At 36.7% G+C, this 19,824-nt stretch overlaps 1 protein-coding gene across 2 annotated transcripts in view; it reads left to right on the forward strand.

Moving 5' to 3' along the window:
- Window positions 1–19,824, forward strand: part of GRM8 (glutamate metabotropic receptor 8) — a 306,092-nt gene that overhangs the window by 116,863 nt on the left and 169,405 nt on the right. For both annotated transcript variants that reach the window (XM_041405382.1, XM_041405383.1), the window contains exons 3-5: window positions 16,342–16,477; window positions 16,951–17,105; window positions 18,045–18,182. In XM_041405382.1, the coding sequence (XP_041261316.1) occupies window positions 16,342–16,477; window positions 16,951–17,105; window positions 18,045–18,182 (429 nt within the window). The remainder of the gene's footprint in view (window positions 1–16,341; window positions 16,478–16,950; window positions 17,106–18,044; window positions 18,183–19,824) is intronic.

Consider the following 19,824-nt stretch of genomic DNA (forward strand, 5'->3'; position numbering starts at 1 on the left):
TCTCTAAAGATTCTGTGAAGCCAGCCAAGGAATGAATTCGTGTTCAAACTCCACTGTAACTACCCAGGGACATGCTGTTTTCCTGTAATGAACAGGGCTTATTTCTGACAGAGCATTGCTATCCATCTCTTAGTGGGGTGGAACTCTGCATACCCAAAGTTACATTACAGTAATTTTTTTTTTCAGTTGCATCCTGTCTGAGAAAACTGATTTTGCGTGAGTCATTTAAATCCCACTGTACTGGTTCATGCTTGGAAAGGATGACCCTGACTCTGCAGAGAGAAGTATCTAGGAATTGAAGAGAGACTCTGACAAATATTCTAAAAATAGTTTGAAGGTGCTCAGTGGGGAAATACCAGGAGTCTGGGGTATAATTAAAATATTTTCTTATACCCTCTATGGCTAGTCACTAGATTTAGCACTTGAGAGAAGATGGGCTTCTTCCTGGCTAGCTTCGAGAATAAAATCAAAGTTAATTATTAAGACATGATCTTGATAATTTCTCAGAATTTACAGCTTCAGAAGGCAGCTCTATGTGCATGTCCTTGTGTTAATTTTTGATAGGTCCCTGTCTGTTTAATTTCACTGCCTCTGTCTCAGGGACCTAGACTGACTGTAAATTCTCCAATGCCATAGGCATAATTTCACTGTGTCTTGTTAAAATAAAAGAATCATCTGTTGGCTTTGATTTTAAATCAGGATCTCACTGTGCCCTACTCGAGCTTGGCATGCAATGTCAATGTGAGGCATGCAACTTGGAGGAAAGCATAGCAACACTGTTAGAGCAGGAATTCAATTTAGGAAGTCCCATGTGGGATTGCCTCTGGACTTCTGTCATCTGCAGCATTGCCCTTCAGCTTCTAAAGGACTAACCTGAATCTAACAGCCACACAGATGGTTAAAGGTGATTTCTAGGGTATTAGTATATTATTTTCCAATTAAAAAATGAGCATCAAACTGAGCTGATCAATAGCTAATTCTATTGCACATAGTTTTGTGCTCTTAATGTCCTTTTTCCAGATGGGATTTTACAACAAACACTTGCTGCTGGAATCTCTTGAGGTTCATGACAGATGCATTTCCTTCCTTTAGTACTTTTGGTCTTGACCACAGTCATGAGGAGAGTAAACATTCCTGTTCTGTTTCACATGTGACAGCATAGGACAGTGCCTTTTTCATGGGACGGGGGGAGGTATGGTATGAAACAGACATAGGCTCTGTGAAGCCTACGTATTGAATGAGAATATCTACTCTGTAGGTATTCTCATCCAGAGGGAGTTTCCAGAGAATAACACTGTATTGTGAATGTATTTTTTGGAAACAGGAGATTAAAAGAGAGGCTGAAGGTCCTCAGGGTCCCTTTTCTGGTCCTCTCCTCCCTACCAACTGTAGTCTCATGCTTCTTGGTTTTTTCCCTATGCAAGAGATGAATTGTAACTTGAGTAGAAGTTTCACAGGAGAGGAAAAATTGTGGAAGTCTGAGTGGGAAATGGCTAGACTTTGGTTACTAGGAGAGCTATTCACATGGTTGACTTCATATGGAAAACCTGCCAATGATTGGCTTCTGTATCAAGAAGTAAAATTGTCATTGTGAAAAGGCCTAGCTCAGGCTAAACATTTTACAGTTTTACAAAAACTCAGATGAGGTATATTTGGACACTGAGATCCTTATGCATTCACCCAAGGAGCCCAAATCTGAAGCCTGAAGTTGGGCATGTCTTGCAGATTGTAGACAAATGTCTGGAATAAGTTCCAGTACACCCTGTGTGCACGTGCCCCTGTGTGGGAATGCATGAGCACAGCAAGGTCACTGTCTGTGACTTGTCTTCTAGTAAACAGATGTTCTACATGGTGACTTGGGTGTCTTATAGTGGTATATATATATGATGCTGTTTACTTCATTGGAATTAATTTTTTTGGTAGACAAGCTATCAGGAGTGGTATGCTGCAGTAAATATCTTCTTTTTTTCCTCCCATATTCCTTTCATTTTCATTTTTTTGTGGCTACTCTGTTATAAAATAAGTTAGACCCTCTGCAAGAAACAAGCACAAGAAAAAAGAGAGCAGATTTTTTCTCTTCAGAGCTTTCTTTTGCTTTTTATTTGTTGTGGTTTAACTTTAGCTGGCAGCTAAGCCCTGCACAGCCCCTTGCTCATTCAGACTCGCAGCAGGATGAGAGAGAGAATCAGAAGGGTAAAAGTGAGAAAACTCACGGGCTGAGATAGTCTAAAAGGTGAAGCAAAAGCTGTGCACACAAGCAAAACAAAGCAAGGAATTAATTCACCACTTCCCATGGGCAGGCAGGTGTTCAGGCATCCCCAGGAGGGCAGGGCCCCATCATGGGTAACAGTGCCTGGGTAAGACAAACACCATCACTCCAAATGTCACTGCCCTTTTTGCTCCCTGCCCCCAGCTCTATATGCTGAGCATAACCTGATATGGTCTAAAATACCCCTTTGGTCACTTGGGGTCAGCTGTCCCTGCTGTGTCCCTTCCCAGCTCCTTGTATACCCCCAGCCTTTTTGCTGGTGGGGTTGGGGTGTGAGTCAGAGAAGTACTTGGCTGTGAGTAAGCACTGCTCAGCAATAATGAAAGCATCCCTGTGTTATCAACATTATTCTTGTCCTAAATCCAAAACATGCACTGCACAGTCTACTACAAAGAAATTTAACTTTATTCCAGCCAAAACCTGCACACAATTGAAATTTATTTTCTTTTTTTCATCCTTTCATCACTGAAAACAGTCTAAATGGTGGGAAAGGGATACTGTCTCTTTAAACACTGAATCCAGTGGAACTTCGTACATCTTTAGTTGATTGTGATCTTTCTAATACAGAGAAAAATATTCTCAAAGTTGTACTATTTTGGCTGCTAACAGAAATCAGAATATGAAAAAGTAAAAAATGTAATACTTAAATCTCTAGTAACTTTTATTGAATTCTTCTGGGATTTGAAAATACACATTTGACTTGAAAATTTCAATGCAAACTCTCATAGTAGGTTTATTATGAAGGGTTTGGAAGACCCTTGTTACTTTACTTTTCCTTATAGCAGAAGTATGTATTTCACTGGGGAAACTTCTTTAAATAAGCAGAGCAAGAAAACTCTTTAGAAGTCTGGAGAATAAAGGATTCATTCCCATTTTTTTTCACTTCAAAACTTGACAGTGATTAATCATAAAGCATTGCAAACAAAGGTGTATTATTATTTTAGCAGTAGACATTTGCCAAAGATTTTGTTTTAGGATCAGCACTATTATTTTTGCATTACACTGAACAATGAGTGATTGTAGCACATCTCTCCAGTCCTTACTGCTTTGTTATCTTCTCTTTGTCTTCTATGTTATCTTCATTTTTTCATCCTCACTCGCTACTTTTGTCAAAAAATAGAATGGAGTTTTTGTTACTGCAAGGTGGAGTTTCTTTCTCATGAGTCCATGGGGCTAATAATATATCTTTATTCAAGATATAACACAGAGTAAATTTAAGTACCTTCATTTTCCCCATTGCATCTTTTGACAGATTTGATGGGTATTACATTTCAGAATTAATTAGTTTTCAAAACATGTATTTCTGTATTTTTCTTTTATAATATGTGACATATAAGTGCTCCATGAACAATAGATTTTTGTCTGGTATAATTTTTGATAGCTTTTGGGAGAAAGAAACACGGATGCTTCATGGAGGATGCTTAAAAATGTTACATATGATGAATTGTCTCAAATTACTGAAAACATGTGATCAGATGAGTACTGTGGACAGAGAAAAATCCTTCAGGCGCTTGATGAGATAGTTTGTTGATCAGAGGTGTATGTGGAGGAGACCAGATGCTCAATGAAATAGGCTTTTATTTAATCTTGTATTAACAGCATAATAGTGTCCACTATGGTGCAATGCTCATAAAAGCAATTTTGTACTTGGTGACAATATTGTTTGCGTCATTGTTGGCATGTTTTTTCATCACATTCTCTAAAAAATGTGGTGCATCTATCAAACCTTGTACTAGAAGGGGGTGAAATGCAGACATCTTTTGTCAGTTTCTGTACTCCATGAATACATAATCTGTGACAGAGCAACCACTTCCTTCCACTTCTTTTACAGCTAATGATGATTTACTTTAGTACAGGTATTATTTGCATGAAAAGAGTTAGATCTGGAGTACTCTGATATTAAGTCAGATGGAAATAAACCTGTAGAGCACTTGCAAGTTTTCATCTATGGTAAAACGAAGAAGAGCGCTGCTCCGTGGCAAGTATTAAACTGTCATCCAACCACCCTCCTAGGATTTGTTCTGTTTTCCATGTCTTAAGCCTTTCTTCCATTTGATAGCTACATTAGTAGAGGTATCTAGAGTTCCCTTTTACTGTAGTGTTAATTCTGAACAGAGTTGCAACCATTCATCTGATGTCACTGAGCAGCTTCGATGGGGTTGAGAGACATCCATATATTCTAGCTGTCACTTTCCAAGTTTGGACTAAGAGAGCAAAACCTCTTCTTCCCACTGGCTGCCATTCTTTCCAGGAGATTTTACATTAGCTGTGCACGTGCATGGAAAGAGCAGGTTTTTCTTTATCTCCCTGCATGGATAGCGGCTTTCTTGCCATGTTTTTCTGACTTTGATATAATGTGGAGCCTTTGTTCCTTTCGTGATGTTAGTGAAAATGAAGCCATGTTTCTAGCATCTGAAGAAAGGATAGGTAGGGTTAAATCCTGTCCCAGTACAAGTATTATACTACATAACATTTGATTCTGTTTCCTGGTCCTTTCCCAATAAGGCAAGTGCATCCCAACTGTTAAAGAAATAATGATCTGTATCAGATAACTCATCAGACCTCCTATCCAGAATCCTTAGTATATGTCTGCTGTATTATTTACAAGGTAGGATTAATTCAGAAGATTAATTTGATATCTGTGTCCTCAAACAAAATGTAACTAGATATTCTATAAAAGTAAACACTGATGTATTTCTGCAATTTATTTTATATATTAAGGTAGTTTTCCTGCCTGGCCATCCCAGAGCCTCTCTGGTAGTCACTGTCAGACCACCTGGATGTCCTGCTTCATGCCCTGTGCTCACTCCACAGTCAGATAAGGATTCCTTACCTTTTATATTTTGAGTGCCCAGTCACCTGGCAGTGACACAGGTCCCCATGCCCTTTGTTGTGCAAAAGGTTGGCACCACCTCACTGTCTCTTGCCTCAGGCTCCTGCCCCAGAGCTCAACCTGAATCTCTCTCTGCAGCTGCTCACTGAGCCACCTGCACTGATGCATAGAATCTTTTGTCCAAGAACAGGCAAGTACCTTTTCAGCATTTATTATACTACAGAATTAAAACTGTTTCGTTGCTTTTACTCTAGTCCCAATGTTTCTACATTGTTGTTACCTGCCCTACATGCCTCTGTTCAGTTTGCAGTCTCTCTTTGATTAGATGCATGGGTCTTCTGAACACTTTCCAGTGGCCTTCTTCAGCTTTAAATTCTTATGCCTGACTGAGGCATCTGAGGATGTCTCCTGGTTAGTCATTTTTGTCCAAATGCTTTTTTTTTTTTTTTTTTTTTCCCTAGACCTTTATGAATTCAGTTAATCCTTTATCCCAACATGCTTCAGGAAATGCCAGTTAGCTGATCTGCTCACTCCTGGACTTCTCAAGAGACATTTTACCACTTATTATTAAATGCAGAGAGACAGAAGGTCCTTGGTATTAAATGCATAGAGACAGTGCAGAAAACTTTCTTAAATCTACAGGATCTGTGTGGCCAACTTGAATTCAGTTACATTTTTAAAATTAAGGTGGACTTCTGTGTGTTTATATCTGTGGACAGCTGCAGAGTCACTAACTCCTTCATTTTACTGCTGTGTTACAGAATAAGTATTACTGATTCTTAATATCACTATATTTTCAACTGGTGTAAAGAAACATAAAGACCTGAAGCAATAGAAGAGATTTAGCTTTATTCTCTCAATGTTTTATTACCCACAACGGTGAGAAGTCAGCAGATAAACTCCCTTAATATTTTTAGATCCTAATTGTGTTTTTACCCAAGTGTGCAGCTCTCAAAGAAATTTGAAGTCAGATAAATAGTTAGGTGCTAACATCAAAATAGATATATATAGATATAAGAATTTTGAAAATGTAACTTGCAGCATAGACACTTAATGAAATAAAGCCAGCCTTCCTAATTTTTGATACAACTTGATAACAAAACTTAATAATATACAAGTTAGTGTGTTTGGAAGAATGAGGGAGGTGGGTGTCTGTTCATCTGTTTTGGTGAAAAAGGTGTTCTAGGTGGAGTTGTTTACAAACTGAAGTTAGAAACATTAAAAATTAAATGGATTAAGAGGGACTTTTTTTTTCAGTAAAGATGATTATAAATAATTTCAGAAACTTCCACAGCAGTGTGGGCCACCCTTCATGCCTTAAAATGCTTATTTTTCACTATGTGTACTTAATGGAAACCATTTTATCCAGACATTATAGGGTAGCATTCTTTGACTCACTACATATGCAACCACTCAGAAATTGCATTTCCATTATATTGAAAACTCTGGTACTAAAGAGAAACTAAATATTGAAATTTGTTTTGTGAAATTTCAGAAATATACAGAGAAATAAAACATTTGTTTCTCAAGTATTTAATTGCTTTGTCTCTGTAGTGCTGACATATTATTTTGTATTGAGTTAAAAAAATTAAACAAGTAACAAACCCTCAAAACTGTCCATAAAAACATCCCATTTAATCTTAATGTTTTAACATTGCTAAAATAAGAAATCCAACCACTAAGTCATTTCATATTTTAAAATATTTTCAAACAAGTGCAAAATATTTAATTTTTAATGAAACTGCCTTTCCAAAAGCTAACCTAGGCCTTTGAATAATATTCTAATCACCCTAATTCTAATATTGGCATCTTCTAAGTGGAAGAGGCCAAAGTAGGTGGTGACAATTGTCCCTTAGGCCTGAAAAATCTTTTCTCTTTGAGTCTAATTAATGAACAGAGCTCCTCATATACAATGTTATCTCTGTAAGATAATTGTGACTTAGAAGGAAATTTCAGCTTGTTCGTGCATGGCTGAAGTCGTCATGGCTCCTGATGAAAATTTCCATGGAAGTGGACAAAGCCTCTTGAGCACCAGGTTGCAAATGGGCACTTGAATAATGATTTTCCTCACAATTTTGTGTGTATAATTTCATGTTGAGAAAAGAATTATCTTTTTGCAGTTTTAGCAAAAGAATTAGATGACAGTTATTTTTTGAGGCTATTTTTTTTTTGAATTTCCAAGTTGAGGCTTTTTTTGAATGTCATATTCAAGCTCAAACATCCCAAGTCAAACTCAGACTTCATTAAAGTTCAGTAATTCTTTATATGCAAACCGTTTTGATAGTTCAAATTACAAGAAAATAAATATTGGATTAATAGAGATAACCTAATCTAAATTACACATACCTAATTTTAAGAATAAATTCATCATATTGAACTTTAGAGCTACAGAAATGCATGAAGAAAGATAAAAATTGATTTTGCTACATATCTTGAAGATAGCAAAAAGCAGAAGGGCTTTTTAAAAATTTTTTTTGAATATAGGAAAACTGGAATTATTTTATGACCGCAAAGAGGAATGTCTTCACAAAGCAGATCAAGAAGTTTCAGGGGGAGAACATTAATTACAGCTGATATTTTTCTTTGAAGGCATGATTAAAAGTTGGGTTGCCCTGCCTGTGTACAGAATTTCAGTTCAAAGGAGGTGACTGAATGCCATCCCTGAACATCATTATAGCATTAAGAAGCATGCAAGGGAGAAATAGGATAGCAGTCTACTGTTAAAATCAGGCAACCCAAGAGAACTTAACTGAAAACAGTCTTTTATTACACCAGTAAAGTATTTAAAATAAACAAGGTGGAGAATGGAATAAAAACTGATAAGCTAAAGAGGCCTGCAGTGAGAAAAGTATCCTAAAAAGAAGAAAGATTATTTAGAAATAAATGTTTTAACAAAATTCAGTCCTTCTTGTGGTGGACTTTCTTTTCCTGCCTAAACAGATTTATAAAGAATGCCATAAGCTCCTGTGTCATCCTCACAATCTTGTATGAACTATTGAGGATTGTGACTTGGGACCTATACTTGGAGGTGAGCTGATGATTTTTATGTCTGAACCTTCTCTAGAATGCCTTTGAATTGGCTATTAGCATCTCAATTACCCAGAATATCAAATCCAAATTTTTGCAACTAGTCAGGCCCATTAATATGGAGAATAGTAGAGAAATGGAGGAATGAATTTGGACCATATTTAAGCAAATTTACACATGCCAGGCTTTGAGTTTGTGCTATTTACTTTAAATCAGAACTGATGTTACTTTAAAAGCAGTATTTGAAAATATTTTAGAATTTATGCAATTTCTTTTCGTAACTTAGGTTCTCCAGATCTTTAGAAAAAAAAAAACAAAAGCAAGATATAGAAGGTCTCCTTTCCTCATTAAGGCTGTACCTGGCATGCAGCTAGAAAACAGAAAATCACAGTGTATTTATTTTTTCATAATATGCCTCTACAAGTTCTAAATCTGCAAGTAGCAAGAACAATGCTTCCCCAGAGGGAAATATCTATATCCACTGTGATGATAAAAAGACATAGCTCTGAAAGCATGGCAACAGCTGACCAGTAAATGTAAGTGGAGGCCTATTTCAATTACACTGTTTTGGAGTTTGACTGGGCATCCCATATCCTTTATGAGGTAATTATCTATGGAGTCACTGTGGAGAGGAAACATCCTCTCTCATAACCTTCCAGAGTTCATTCTTTTCAGATTTTTTTTTTTGAGTGGCTAGGTGGTTTTACCCATTCATAAACATCTCCACTACAGATTTTTCTTTTAGCCTTTCACTTTCAAGGCTGTGAAAATTGGCTTTCATTTACACAAATAGCACTAAAAATCAAAGGATAAAAAATGTGTTGTTTGTAGGTTGGGTGTTTTTTTTTCCAAATCTGAAAAAAAAATCTGTAGGTCTGGAAATGGTGGGAATATTCTTTGCAGTTATTTTCCATCAGATGCTGGTGTTAACAAAATCTGTAGTGCTACATTTGGAAGTGTTTCTTCTGGGAGAAAAAAAAAAAAGAAGAATGGAAAGAGATGTTTTATTTTTCAGAATGGAAGTGCAAAATAGCAGATGTCTCCTCTTTCATGTCACCTTAGAAACTGACTCTGGTGACTGGAGCCAGTAGCCAGTGGTCTCACATAGCAAGAGAGCTGGATTATTCTCTTCTTTTCTGTTTCAGAATTAGCATCTGCTTTGACCACAGTGTAAGGATCTGTGTGAGCACATGTGCTTGTGAAATATGCATGGCTGTATGCCTGTGAGTACATGTAGGAATGTGAAAAAACAGGTTCAAAAGGAATGGGTGAGTTGTATTTATCAGAATGTAGTGTGTTCATTCATGGTCTTGCTTAATACTTTCTATTTTTTATTTATTTATTTTTTTTGCAAAAAAAATTAATAAATGTAAGACCCAACAATAAACCCTTTGCTAAAAATCCTTTTCTAAAACACTCTAATAAAAAAAGAGAGACTTTGATTTCTTAACAGCTGTAAGTTTTGAGTAGAAAAGCTCATAATTGTACCTGACATGTTTGTGAAAAAGCATCACCAACCTGTTTGTGCAATAAAAAAAAAAATCTTTGTCATAAATATTAAGGGACTTTGAGGAGATGCAGTTTTACTTAAATGAAGGAAATAAGATACCAGTATATGAGTTTGAAATGCAGAATGTTTTTGTCTGTTCAAAGGTTATAAAAAAATCTTTCATCCTCCATTACATTTAAGTGTAGTGGATATTAAGTGCCACTTTTGTCAATTCAGAGTAAATTCCTGTTTATGTTCCTTTTTTTAAAAAAAATCATTGCCACTGTTGGCTGAAGAATTGACTGCCTTTGTAGAAGTAAGTCAGTGAATTTTTTGCTGAGGTATTTGGTGACCATCTGGGGAAATGAAAAGAATGTGGTTTATTTCTGCAGAACAGGTAGTTTGTGACTGCAACAAAAGAGGTGCACTGGAATGGGATTTTATTTAACCAGATTTGGACATGAATAGCAGGAAGGAAGCCATGGCATTGGCTTTGGTGGAAGCACAGAGCATGCTGAATGCTCAGGTTCTTACCCTCTAAGCTAAATTACCCTGATGTCTGCACAGTGGCATCAGTGAGAGTATCATTTCTTGGGGTAGTTAAGTAAAGGTAGCTCTGGATTAAATGCATGGCTGCATTTAGACCTCCCAGCAGCAGCACTTAAGGAAACATTTAATTTTGAATTATTGCTTGACAAATTTTATCTTCAACTTGTAATTATATCTTCCTAGGTGTCACTCCCTGTTGACTCATACTCTAGAAAATTGTTCTTAAGGGAATCTAGGGACACACAAGAGGATGGCAGGTTGGTTTTTGTTTAAATAATAATTGCTAGAAGTGACTGATTATCAGCACCAGTAAAAGTTCCATGCAGAAAAATCACTTACCTTTTCTTTAGCATTCTGATTTCTTACTGTCCAAGTTTGAGAAATAATTAACTCTTTGCTTAAAAAGAATGTCTTAATAGATTCAATAAATGGCATAGATATTCTGATTTTTGTCAACAGAACTAGAGTTTGGACCATCTTGTAGTTTTTAGTATCTTCAATAATCTTCATATTGATCTAGGTTCCTGGCAATTGGAATGGTCTTTCCGTATAATTGGGTCAAGATTTTCTAGACTTTCAATATAACCAGTGCAAGGACTGGAAGAGGAGGAGAAATGCACTTGTGTGTTACGTTTTTCTGTGTCATGTCCTATTGTCAGAAGTGTGCAGTATTCCTTCAGACAGAGGCTCTCTCTGCCTGCAGCAGCACCCTGTGGGTCTCAAAGGAGTTTCTTGCTGGGACTTCTTCTGAGTCTCTGACATCTGTTCCCCTTCTTGGAAAAGGAACTTTTCTGCCTTCATATATTTCTGTAATGTGTTCTGGAAACTTTCCACAGACCTGCATTAAAATTTTGTTGGCCTAATGACCAGTGACCTATAACTCATAGTAAAAAAAGGACATATGTACTTGAAGGCAGCTGGGAAATTCCTGCCAGGTAGGACTGGATCCCAGATGTGGCCTGGCTATTGTCTTCAGTTTTTTGAGCAACAATGTGATTTGTGATGAAGCTCTCATGAAATAATTGACTTGCAATGCTGTGTACTGAGTCAGGTGAGGTGCACCACCTTACACTAACAAATAGATTGTCAAAGTGCACAGCTTCATGCCTTCCCTGTTACGATGGTAAGGCTATTTATATTTATGTGGGGAAATAGTTTAGAGGGTAAAATGGTTCTGAGTAGTATGATTGAGGTTGTGATCTCTTGATCACTGGTCAGCAGTGATCACTTGAACTGAAAACTGTTTTCAACTTTCTCGATACAAAACCAGGGACCATTCTTGTATATCCTATTAGCTGATCCATAAGGTAATGCTGAAGCCTAGCTGAGGCTGGAGACAATTCAGCCCTGTTATTTGCATTCAGCTTCATCATTCAGTCTTTTTTTCAGGAAATTGTTTGTACAAGTTTTCTACCAAGTCTGTTTGCTGTTTTCCAAATGCACTTTTTCAACATCTTCTGACACACAAGTTCATATAGTTGAGTATTTAATGGTTTACAATCAGCATGGCATCTTGTGACTTCAAAACCCACACAGACAAAAATCAGTATTTATTATTATAAATATTATTGTGTTTACCTACTAAAATTATGTGGGTACCACCCATCCATTTTTTTTCCATTTGTTTCATTGTCGTGAGACCACCAAAAAAGGGTTATTAATCCGCTGTACTGACAATATCTTCTTTGGTTTGGTTTGGCTATGTTTGTTTGTTGAGTGATAACCTGTGTTCCCACAAGCTGTGTTATACAGAGTAGCTGGAACAATTTTTTTAAGATGTGATTTTATCTCAACATAGATAAAAATGTGTTGTGTATACCAGATCTGGTTACCAGGTCTGTTTTTAAAAGCATGCAAATTTCCAGCTGTAATCATGGTGTAGAGTGTCTGGACTGAGTCTCTTATCAGGAATAAGGCAGCTCCTGCCTTGAGCCTGATTTCCAGCTCCCACCTCTGCTCTCCTTCTATTTATCATCCCCTTGCCCCAGGTGTTGGGTATGGCACTTCATAGCTGCTGGACAGAAGACAAATGGATATTTGTCAGCACTGACACAAGGTAGTTCATATTGACTGTTTTATTCCTCCAATCAAGCTCTGGGCTGACTGAGGACAACCTTGGCTTTACAATTCTGAAAACAGGTGAAAGACAGTTAGCAGAATTTGGTGGTAAGACTTTATTTTCCTCCACAGTAGCTAAAGAGCTACTTTCCTTCAGTGCCTTCTTAATGTCTTTGAAATGTGTGATAGATGCAAAGTGTTAATTTCATCTCCTGTGTCATATATGAATTAGGGAATGGATACCATAGCAGTGGGTACTGCTACTGTTTGTAGTAGTTACCAGAAATTAGTCTGTCTGGCTCTCTCCCTTCTTTACCTCAGTAACTTTAGTGCAGCACTCTCTGAAGCTTCATCATAGGTCCTTTTAATTGATGGGGCTTAAACACAGAATTTTCTTTTCAGTAAGAGGAAAGTTAGCTCTCTTTTCCTTATACAAATGCTATACTTACCATCATTTTAGCCAAGGGAAATTTAGACCAATGCACTTTTTTTTTTTTTAAGTACATACCCAGACAATGAAGGATTCTAGAAGCTAGCAACAGAGACAACCAGTCATCATGCCAAGTCAGTCAGAAATGCTGATGGAGTGACACACAATTTGTTCTTATGATTCAGAGCCATGAAGTGTCTTGAGACCTTAGATGTCTGAACCATCTGCCCTTTGGCACCTCTGCAGCAAGTGGTAAATCCATTGGTATCACGTATGAGACTTCCGTTCTCAAGTCCTATTCGTTCTTGATTTTGGGAAATCTCTCTTTTGTTCACACTTAATGAGATTAATCCTAACTGCTGGCCTTAAACTTGTCCTTTTAGTACCTCTGAAACCGATTTTGGAGGAATAATTATTCCTTATTTAGTTTGCCGGCTCATAGGAATCCTTTTCGTAGGCTTATCTCTCTCTGTGTCTGGGCACTTAGCCCAGGCTGTAGATTTCAAAGGCAGCAGGGTGCCAGGAGGTTAGACACTGTAATGTTGTGAATACCTTCGTGGATCCAGCAATTCATCATTAGCTGAAAATTGATATCCTGTTATTTTTTTGAGCAACACTTTTATATGCCATATATAGGTAAGGGTGTATACAAAGTGTTTTGTGAGTTGGAGATAGCCTGCACAATTAACTATAAGTGTAGCAACGAGGCTGAAGTGCATTTTATTTTGTTCCTGGTAGTACTTAACACATTCTTCAATGCAGAGATGCCAAGATACACAGTACAGTCATGACTGAACTTGCTGCTGCAATGATGGAATGATGTTTCTTCCACACCATTTTCACTAAAAATAGCCTTTTTAGATACTGCAGTTCTTCATTGCTTGATATCCATTTCACAAAAATTGTAGATGGATGTACATAGTTTATTATATATATGTATTTTGTAATATTTACATTTGATTTTTATGTGGGTAGAATTATTTTTTTCCTTAAGGGCTATTGTATGAGTAGAAGTAGTTGAAAAATGCGCTTGCAAAATGTATGAGGTAAAAAAAATATTCCTTTATATCATTTTTGGGATCTGTTTTACTTTTTGTTCTGAGTGACTTTGGGGACAGCTGAGAGCTTGGCATTTTTTTTGAGCATTTCTTTTTTTAACAGTGAATTGCTGATTGTTAAATTTACAGGATATCTGCTAAATATTTATCTTACATTTCAACCCTGGTACTTAAGAAAGAAAGTAAAGGACTATGAAGTGTCTATAGCTTAATATCAGCTTAGATAATTGGTTAAAACTTCTCACAGTGAAGTGTCCATTTTTCATTCCTGGATTTTCAAAAATACCTGGTAAATATAAGGATCATCTGCTCTAAAGGCTTATTTGTTATTGGCAAATTAGTTTTCCATCATGGGGAGGCAGGTTATTTGTAAAAATGTGAAGAAATTTGTTGCCATATAAAGGTTCTGTATTCCATTTTATAGCATATAAGAGTAAATTATTTATGTTATATATTGTTATGCTATTTATGGATGGTAAGGACCTATATACAAACAACTTTTGTTAGAAATGGCAGGTATTCTGACTTGCAAATATTATTTCTTTATTGTAAAGATGAGAAGAATTCAGGACAAGCCTGCAGTATAGAATGAATTTCTCAATTGAATAAAACAATAATGAACCACCCAAGTAATTGATGCATAACTGAAAAAGGTGATATGCCTGCCTGTGACTAAAACTGGGTGATGTGATTGGAAAGTTCTTGTTTTTACACTGGCAGTTGCTAATTCCATGCTTTATTCCATGCTAATTCCATGTCTAAACTTGATTCAAACTCAGGATTTGCCTGTTCAGAGAGCTGTTGAAGTCAATGAGATTCTGCAAAGGCAGCACAAAATCTGATAGTGAATTCCCAGCATTTTTAAAATATTACATAGAATAGAATAGAATAGAATAGAATAGAATATTTCAGTTTGAAGGGACCTATGATGTTCATGTAGTCCAACTGCCTGACCAAATCAAGGCTGACCAAAAAGTTAAAGCAGCTCATAAAGTGCATTGTCTTAGTGCCTCTTAATCACTGACAGATTTGGGACAGTTTTGAACTGCTCCTACTAATTTTTTGAATAAAATAAGAAAAATACCTTCAGACATACCTTTATTTAGTTTATTTTGCTTAAAGATTAAATACCTTAAGCTTAAGAAACCTTACACAAGGGACCTTGGTAACACCTTCACGTTAATCTACATGCCGTGCTTTGCCTGGCTGGACCCTTGTTTTTGTTCAAATCCTACCGCTGAAGGTGTTAATCAACCTCATTTGTGAAGTACTTTGGAAAAACAGAATTCTAGCATTTTGATAGGAGGAACAAGATGGATGAGAAAGTTGGAAAGCCTCCCCAAACACAACACAGCCATCTGAGTGTGATTTTAGTTGACTAACTGCATTTAATGCAAAGAAATGTATGTGTTTCAAATTATCTTAAACATCAGAAGATAAATACCAGTATTCATTCTCTTTTAATACTCATTAAAAATAGAGCGTCTCTTTTAAACACATTCTTATTCACACTGAAAACAATCTTCAGTGTAGAAGTATTTAGATGGAGGGGTACAAAATGTACAATTTGCTTGCATTTGTCTAGTAACTTGTCACATTTGGTCAGAGGTAAGTATTTTCTCATTTTCTTAATTTTCTGGGTTTATTAGCGATTGGATCCCTCCCCTCCCAATAGGCTCTTATGGTTGGAATAACAAAATTCAAGAACAATCGTTGGTGGGTGTTAGATGTAGTAGTGAGAATCAGGCAATAGTTCTTAGAGAAAAAATAATTAAAATAAGCAAATCGGCAAACAATCAGAAAGATCACATATGGTATTGGAAGCTGGTAGCAATATGGACCCAGTGATTCATGAAACAGGCTCAAGAAATTTTTCTCTTGCATGCTGAAACACAGATAACAGTGTTGTAATTGGAAAGTAGAGATTCCCCATAACTGGTCTATGAAAACTCTAAGAAATCACTAAATTTCTGTAGAAATCAACCCTTTTTACTTGACAGGTAAAATGCAAAGATTTCAATCAGCACCCTCTGTCAGGAAGAAATATAAATATAATCTCTGAGTTTGTGTTCATTTGCTGATTAGTAATGCAGAATATTCAATGGCAGCTTCTTAAATAATTATGACAACTAATTTAAGAATGTCATAATAACAATTTAAATTGATCTGTATATGTTCTCTGCTACATATTCTCTGCTGACAAAGCAGAGGTGTGTGACAGTACCTGATCCTAAGAGCCACATCATGAACATGAGATTACTGTAAAACTGTGGATCCATGACCCAATGCTGTGCTCTGGCAAGGCTGGGTTCTCAGTTGCCATAGATTAGGTAGGTCTGGGGAGCTCGGTCCAGCTGAGCCAGAGTGTGGTGCTTGACAACAGGTCTCAGAATGTTGTTTAAAAAGGTACTTAAAGTATAAAGTAATTGTGTTACACTCTTTAATGCAGTGTTAAGTGTGTAAGCCTGTACAAAGCATGTTTCGAAACACATAGGAAATGCTGCTTTTGGCTGTTGTATCTCAGATTATCACTTTGCTTTGTCTGCTTGTCTGGTTAGCTAAGAATTTTTTGAAGTGTGGATATTTACTGTGTTAAAATTCTTTTTTTATCCTTTTAATTTTTCCTAGGAGGTGTTTGCATTGCTCAGTCACTCAAAATCCCTCGGGAACCAAGACCGGGAGAGTTTGAAAAGATCATTAAGCGCTTGTTGGAAACTCCAAATGCTCGAGCAGTGATCATGTTTGCGAACGAAGATGATATTAGGTGCCTGTTTCCTAATTTTATGTTCTGACGATGTTCCCCTTCCCAAAGATGCTTGGTTGGCTGGTGAAAAGTAGACTAACAAAGAAGTTTCAGATTCAATCCTATGTAAAAATTCTTGGAAATCTGATGAGAAGAAATGGAGTTGTACTTATAGAGTGGGCTGGTCCTTTATTCTGTGTAGTTCCAGACTTCTCCTACCTCCCAGGAGTGAAGTGCCAATAGACAGTTATTTGGCTACTGAAAAGGAAGAAAACAATAAGAATGCTAGAAAAATATGTCTAAAGATGACACAAATTAACTTATATATTACTGTATCTTGAGTTTATTACAGCTGTTGTTGAATATGCCTTAGACTGTGAAAACTTAGATTAATTAATTATTTTAAGCTTATGCATAGCCAAAATAAATGCTGGGTTTCTCAAGTTCTTAGTAATTGGAATTTGTTTAATTGGTTATTTGTTGTTTGTTTGTAGGAGAGTACTGGAAGCAGCCAAAAAAGCTAATCAGTCTGGACATTTTCTCTGGATTGGCTCAGACAGCTGGGGGTCAAAAATTTCACCAGTCCAGCAGCAGGAGGAGATTGCAGAAGGAGCAGTAACCATTCTACCCAAAAGAACATCCATAGATGGTAAGGATGTGGCACAAACCTTTCATTTTCTGTCAAAGTTCAAGTACTCTAGGTCTCTTTAAAAATTTAAAAAACATGTAGTCCTTGATTACAAGGACTTCAGGAAAAGATTTCCAACTGAGTTACCTGAGTTGGTCTGATCAAAAAATAATTCAATACATCTGTTGAGATGAGAAGATGCTGAATCTGCAATCAGGCAATCTCGTAATTGTCTAATAATGACACTTGGAGTTGAGAGCTTCTTAACCATAGCCTGGTCATTCTTTGGGACAAATAAGGAGAGTATTGGATGAATGATAATGAATCAGATTATTCTGTGGGGAGGAGATTGATCTGTGCCCTGCTTTCCACTCCTAAACTTACTTTAAGAAGCTACTGTATTAAGAAAGATTCTTACTTGGTGGATGAAGTGGAAGTTGATTTGCAGTACCTTATTCCTGTGAGGGTACTGGATATAGTAACATCTCTTATGTCTGGGTAAGTATGCTGAACTGGTAATTGATTCAGAAAAATGAATACTATTGATGTTACATAGAGAATTTAGCCACAGGGAAATATTTGTAAGGAGCTAATCCGAATGGGATGCGTTAATCATGATTTCATTATGACAGCTGGATTGCAGGGGTAAGGCTGGTGATCATCAGGTTTAAGTAGGAATCTTTGGTTTCTCAACTAGAGTCATTACCTATATGAATAGAAGCAGAATTATGGGTGTCCTGAATGTCCTCTTATTCAGCAAAGAATTACCCCATGATTTTACGTGGCCTTGAAATGAAATCTAATCCTTAGATGCTATTATGCTCATAAAATAGTTTGTGTCTAAAGCTTTTTCTTGTTCTTGTATTTATAAAAAATCAGACATTTTCTTTAAATTTATATTTTTATACTATTTTTATACATATAATATTTTAATGCTTCTTTCACTTCTCTTCAATGTAGGATTTGATAGATATTTTCGGAGCAGAACACTTGCTAACAATCGAAGAAATGTCTGGTTTGCCGAATTTTGGGAGGAGAATTTTGGATGCAAGTTAGGATCACATGGAAAAAGAAATAGCAATATCAAGAAATGCACAGGTAACTGTGAAAGTAAAACATTATCTGTAAATTGTTTATAGGAGTGACGGAAAGGAGCTGCTTTCTTTTCATCACTCTTCTGTCTCCCTTCAGTTCTCCAGTGCATATTGCTGAGTTGTAACAAAAGTGTGACTTTTTTTTTAACCTGAAGAAAAAAATCGTGGACAATGTATGAGAAATTTAATAGTTAATTTGCACAAATACAATGATGGTACAGATTTTATTAAAAACCAGTGGAAGTGGATCAATTCCATTTATGTTTTCAATGACCTCCTCTCTCACCCTATCTGTAGTTGTCAATACGATTTTTTTCAGCAAGTGTGTGCATCATGGTAATTTTCATATTGTTAACCCTGAAGTATATACAGTGAAAATTAAATTTATGTTTAAACTATTGAGGTCTTGATGATGGGTCACATCTTGAACTCCTTATTTAGTTTACAAACTGTGTTTGAGGATGAAGAAAAAAGCAAATCAATATGTTCTTATTACTTGTCCCCATGTGTAAAAGCAGGAACCTGTATCATATTATAAAACTGAATGCCTCTAAAAAGTTTGAGCAAAACCTTGAAGTAATTGTCACTAGTTTTTGCAAACATGTTTTCTCCGGCATCATACCCAGATGCAATTGTCATGACACCTAATATAGCAGACACATCAGCAGCTGACTTTGATCTTCTCTATGAGATGCTGTTCTCTTGCTGTTACTTGAAAAGTTTATTACAAGAGTGTTACTTTCTGTGGCTACAGCAGATTGCTTATGTTATTTTTTGTGTAGACACTTTTACCTAATGCCAGGGCTCCTTGTGTCATTTCCTTAATTACTGCCACCACTCCCAGCATTGCTGGCTGTGACCATCATCTCTGTGAGTAGTGCCAGCAGCACTACACAATTTTGCTGCACTACATCCATAAGTTGTCTGTGATGTGCCTTGGTTTTCCTGGCAGTCTTTTCTTTCACCAAATAATGTATTCCCCATGGCACATTAACTTTTTTGTTTTCACTTGCTGTCCCAAGATTTCTGGCTGCTTGCTGACACTTTCATGTAGCCTTTGTTATAGGGGTGCCCTTCCAAACTTTCTTCATGCCAGCACCCCACTTCTTCTGGGCTTGTCAGACAGAAGCACTGTGAAGTCTCCAAGAACATGGATTCCTGCACTTTCTGGACCATCAGATTTATTGTATGTGTATTGTGCCATCAATTCAAACACCTATGGCACTGGGCTTCACAAGTCACAGATACAACTCACACAGAAATATCAGAGCCATGCATTCACTCTGTCATTTCAGCAATGCCTTGTCTTCTGCCTTTTACCACATATTTCGCAAAAGAAGGGTAATATTCAGTTCCTCTCTGAGCTAAATGATTGCTCATTACTTTAATCCTTTACTCCTTGACCTTGATGCATATAGCAGTAAATCACGGCTGGATAGTTACCCGCATCTGGAAAGGGATTATTTTGCCATTGCTATTTTAAGTGGATAATAGGTGAGTTTTTTAAGTTCTTCAGATGGAATGACTGGTATATGTGTTGTAGTTTAGAAAGCTCTAAATGGTACCGCAGATGGTTGTATGACTTATCTTAGCTTCATCTCATTTGTCAAATTGAATTACCAAAAGTAGTGTATGACATGCACAGG

This window comes from Onychostruthus taczanowskii, unplaced genomic scaffold, assembly GCF_017590055.1.
Source record: "Onychostruthus taczanowskii isolate IOZ18803 unplaced genomic scaffold, ASM1759005v1 scaffold23, whole genome shotgun sequence".
NCBI lineage: Eukaryota > Metazoa > Chordata > Aves > Passeriformes > Passeridae > Onychostruthus > Onychostruthus taczanowskii.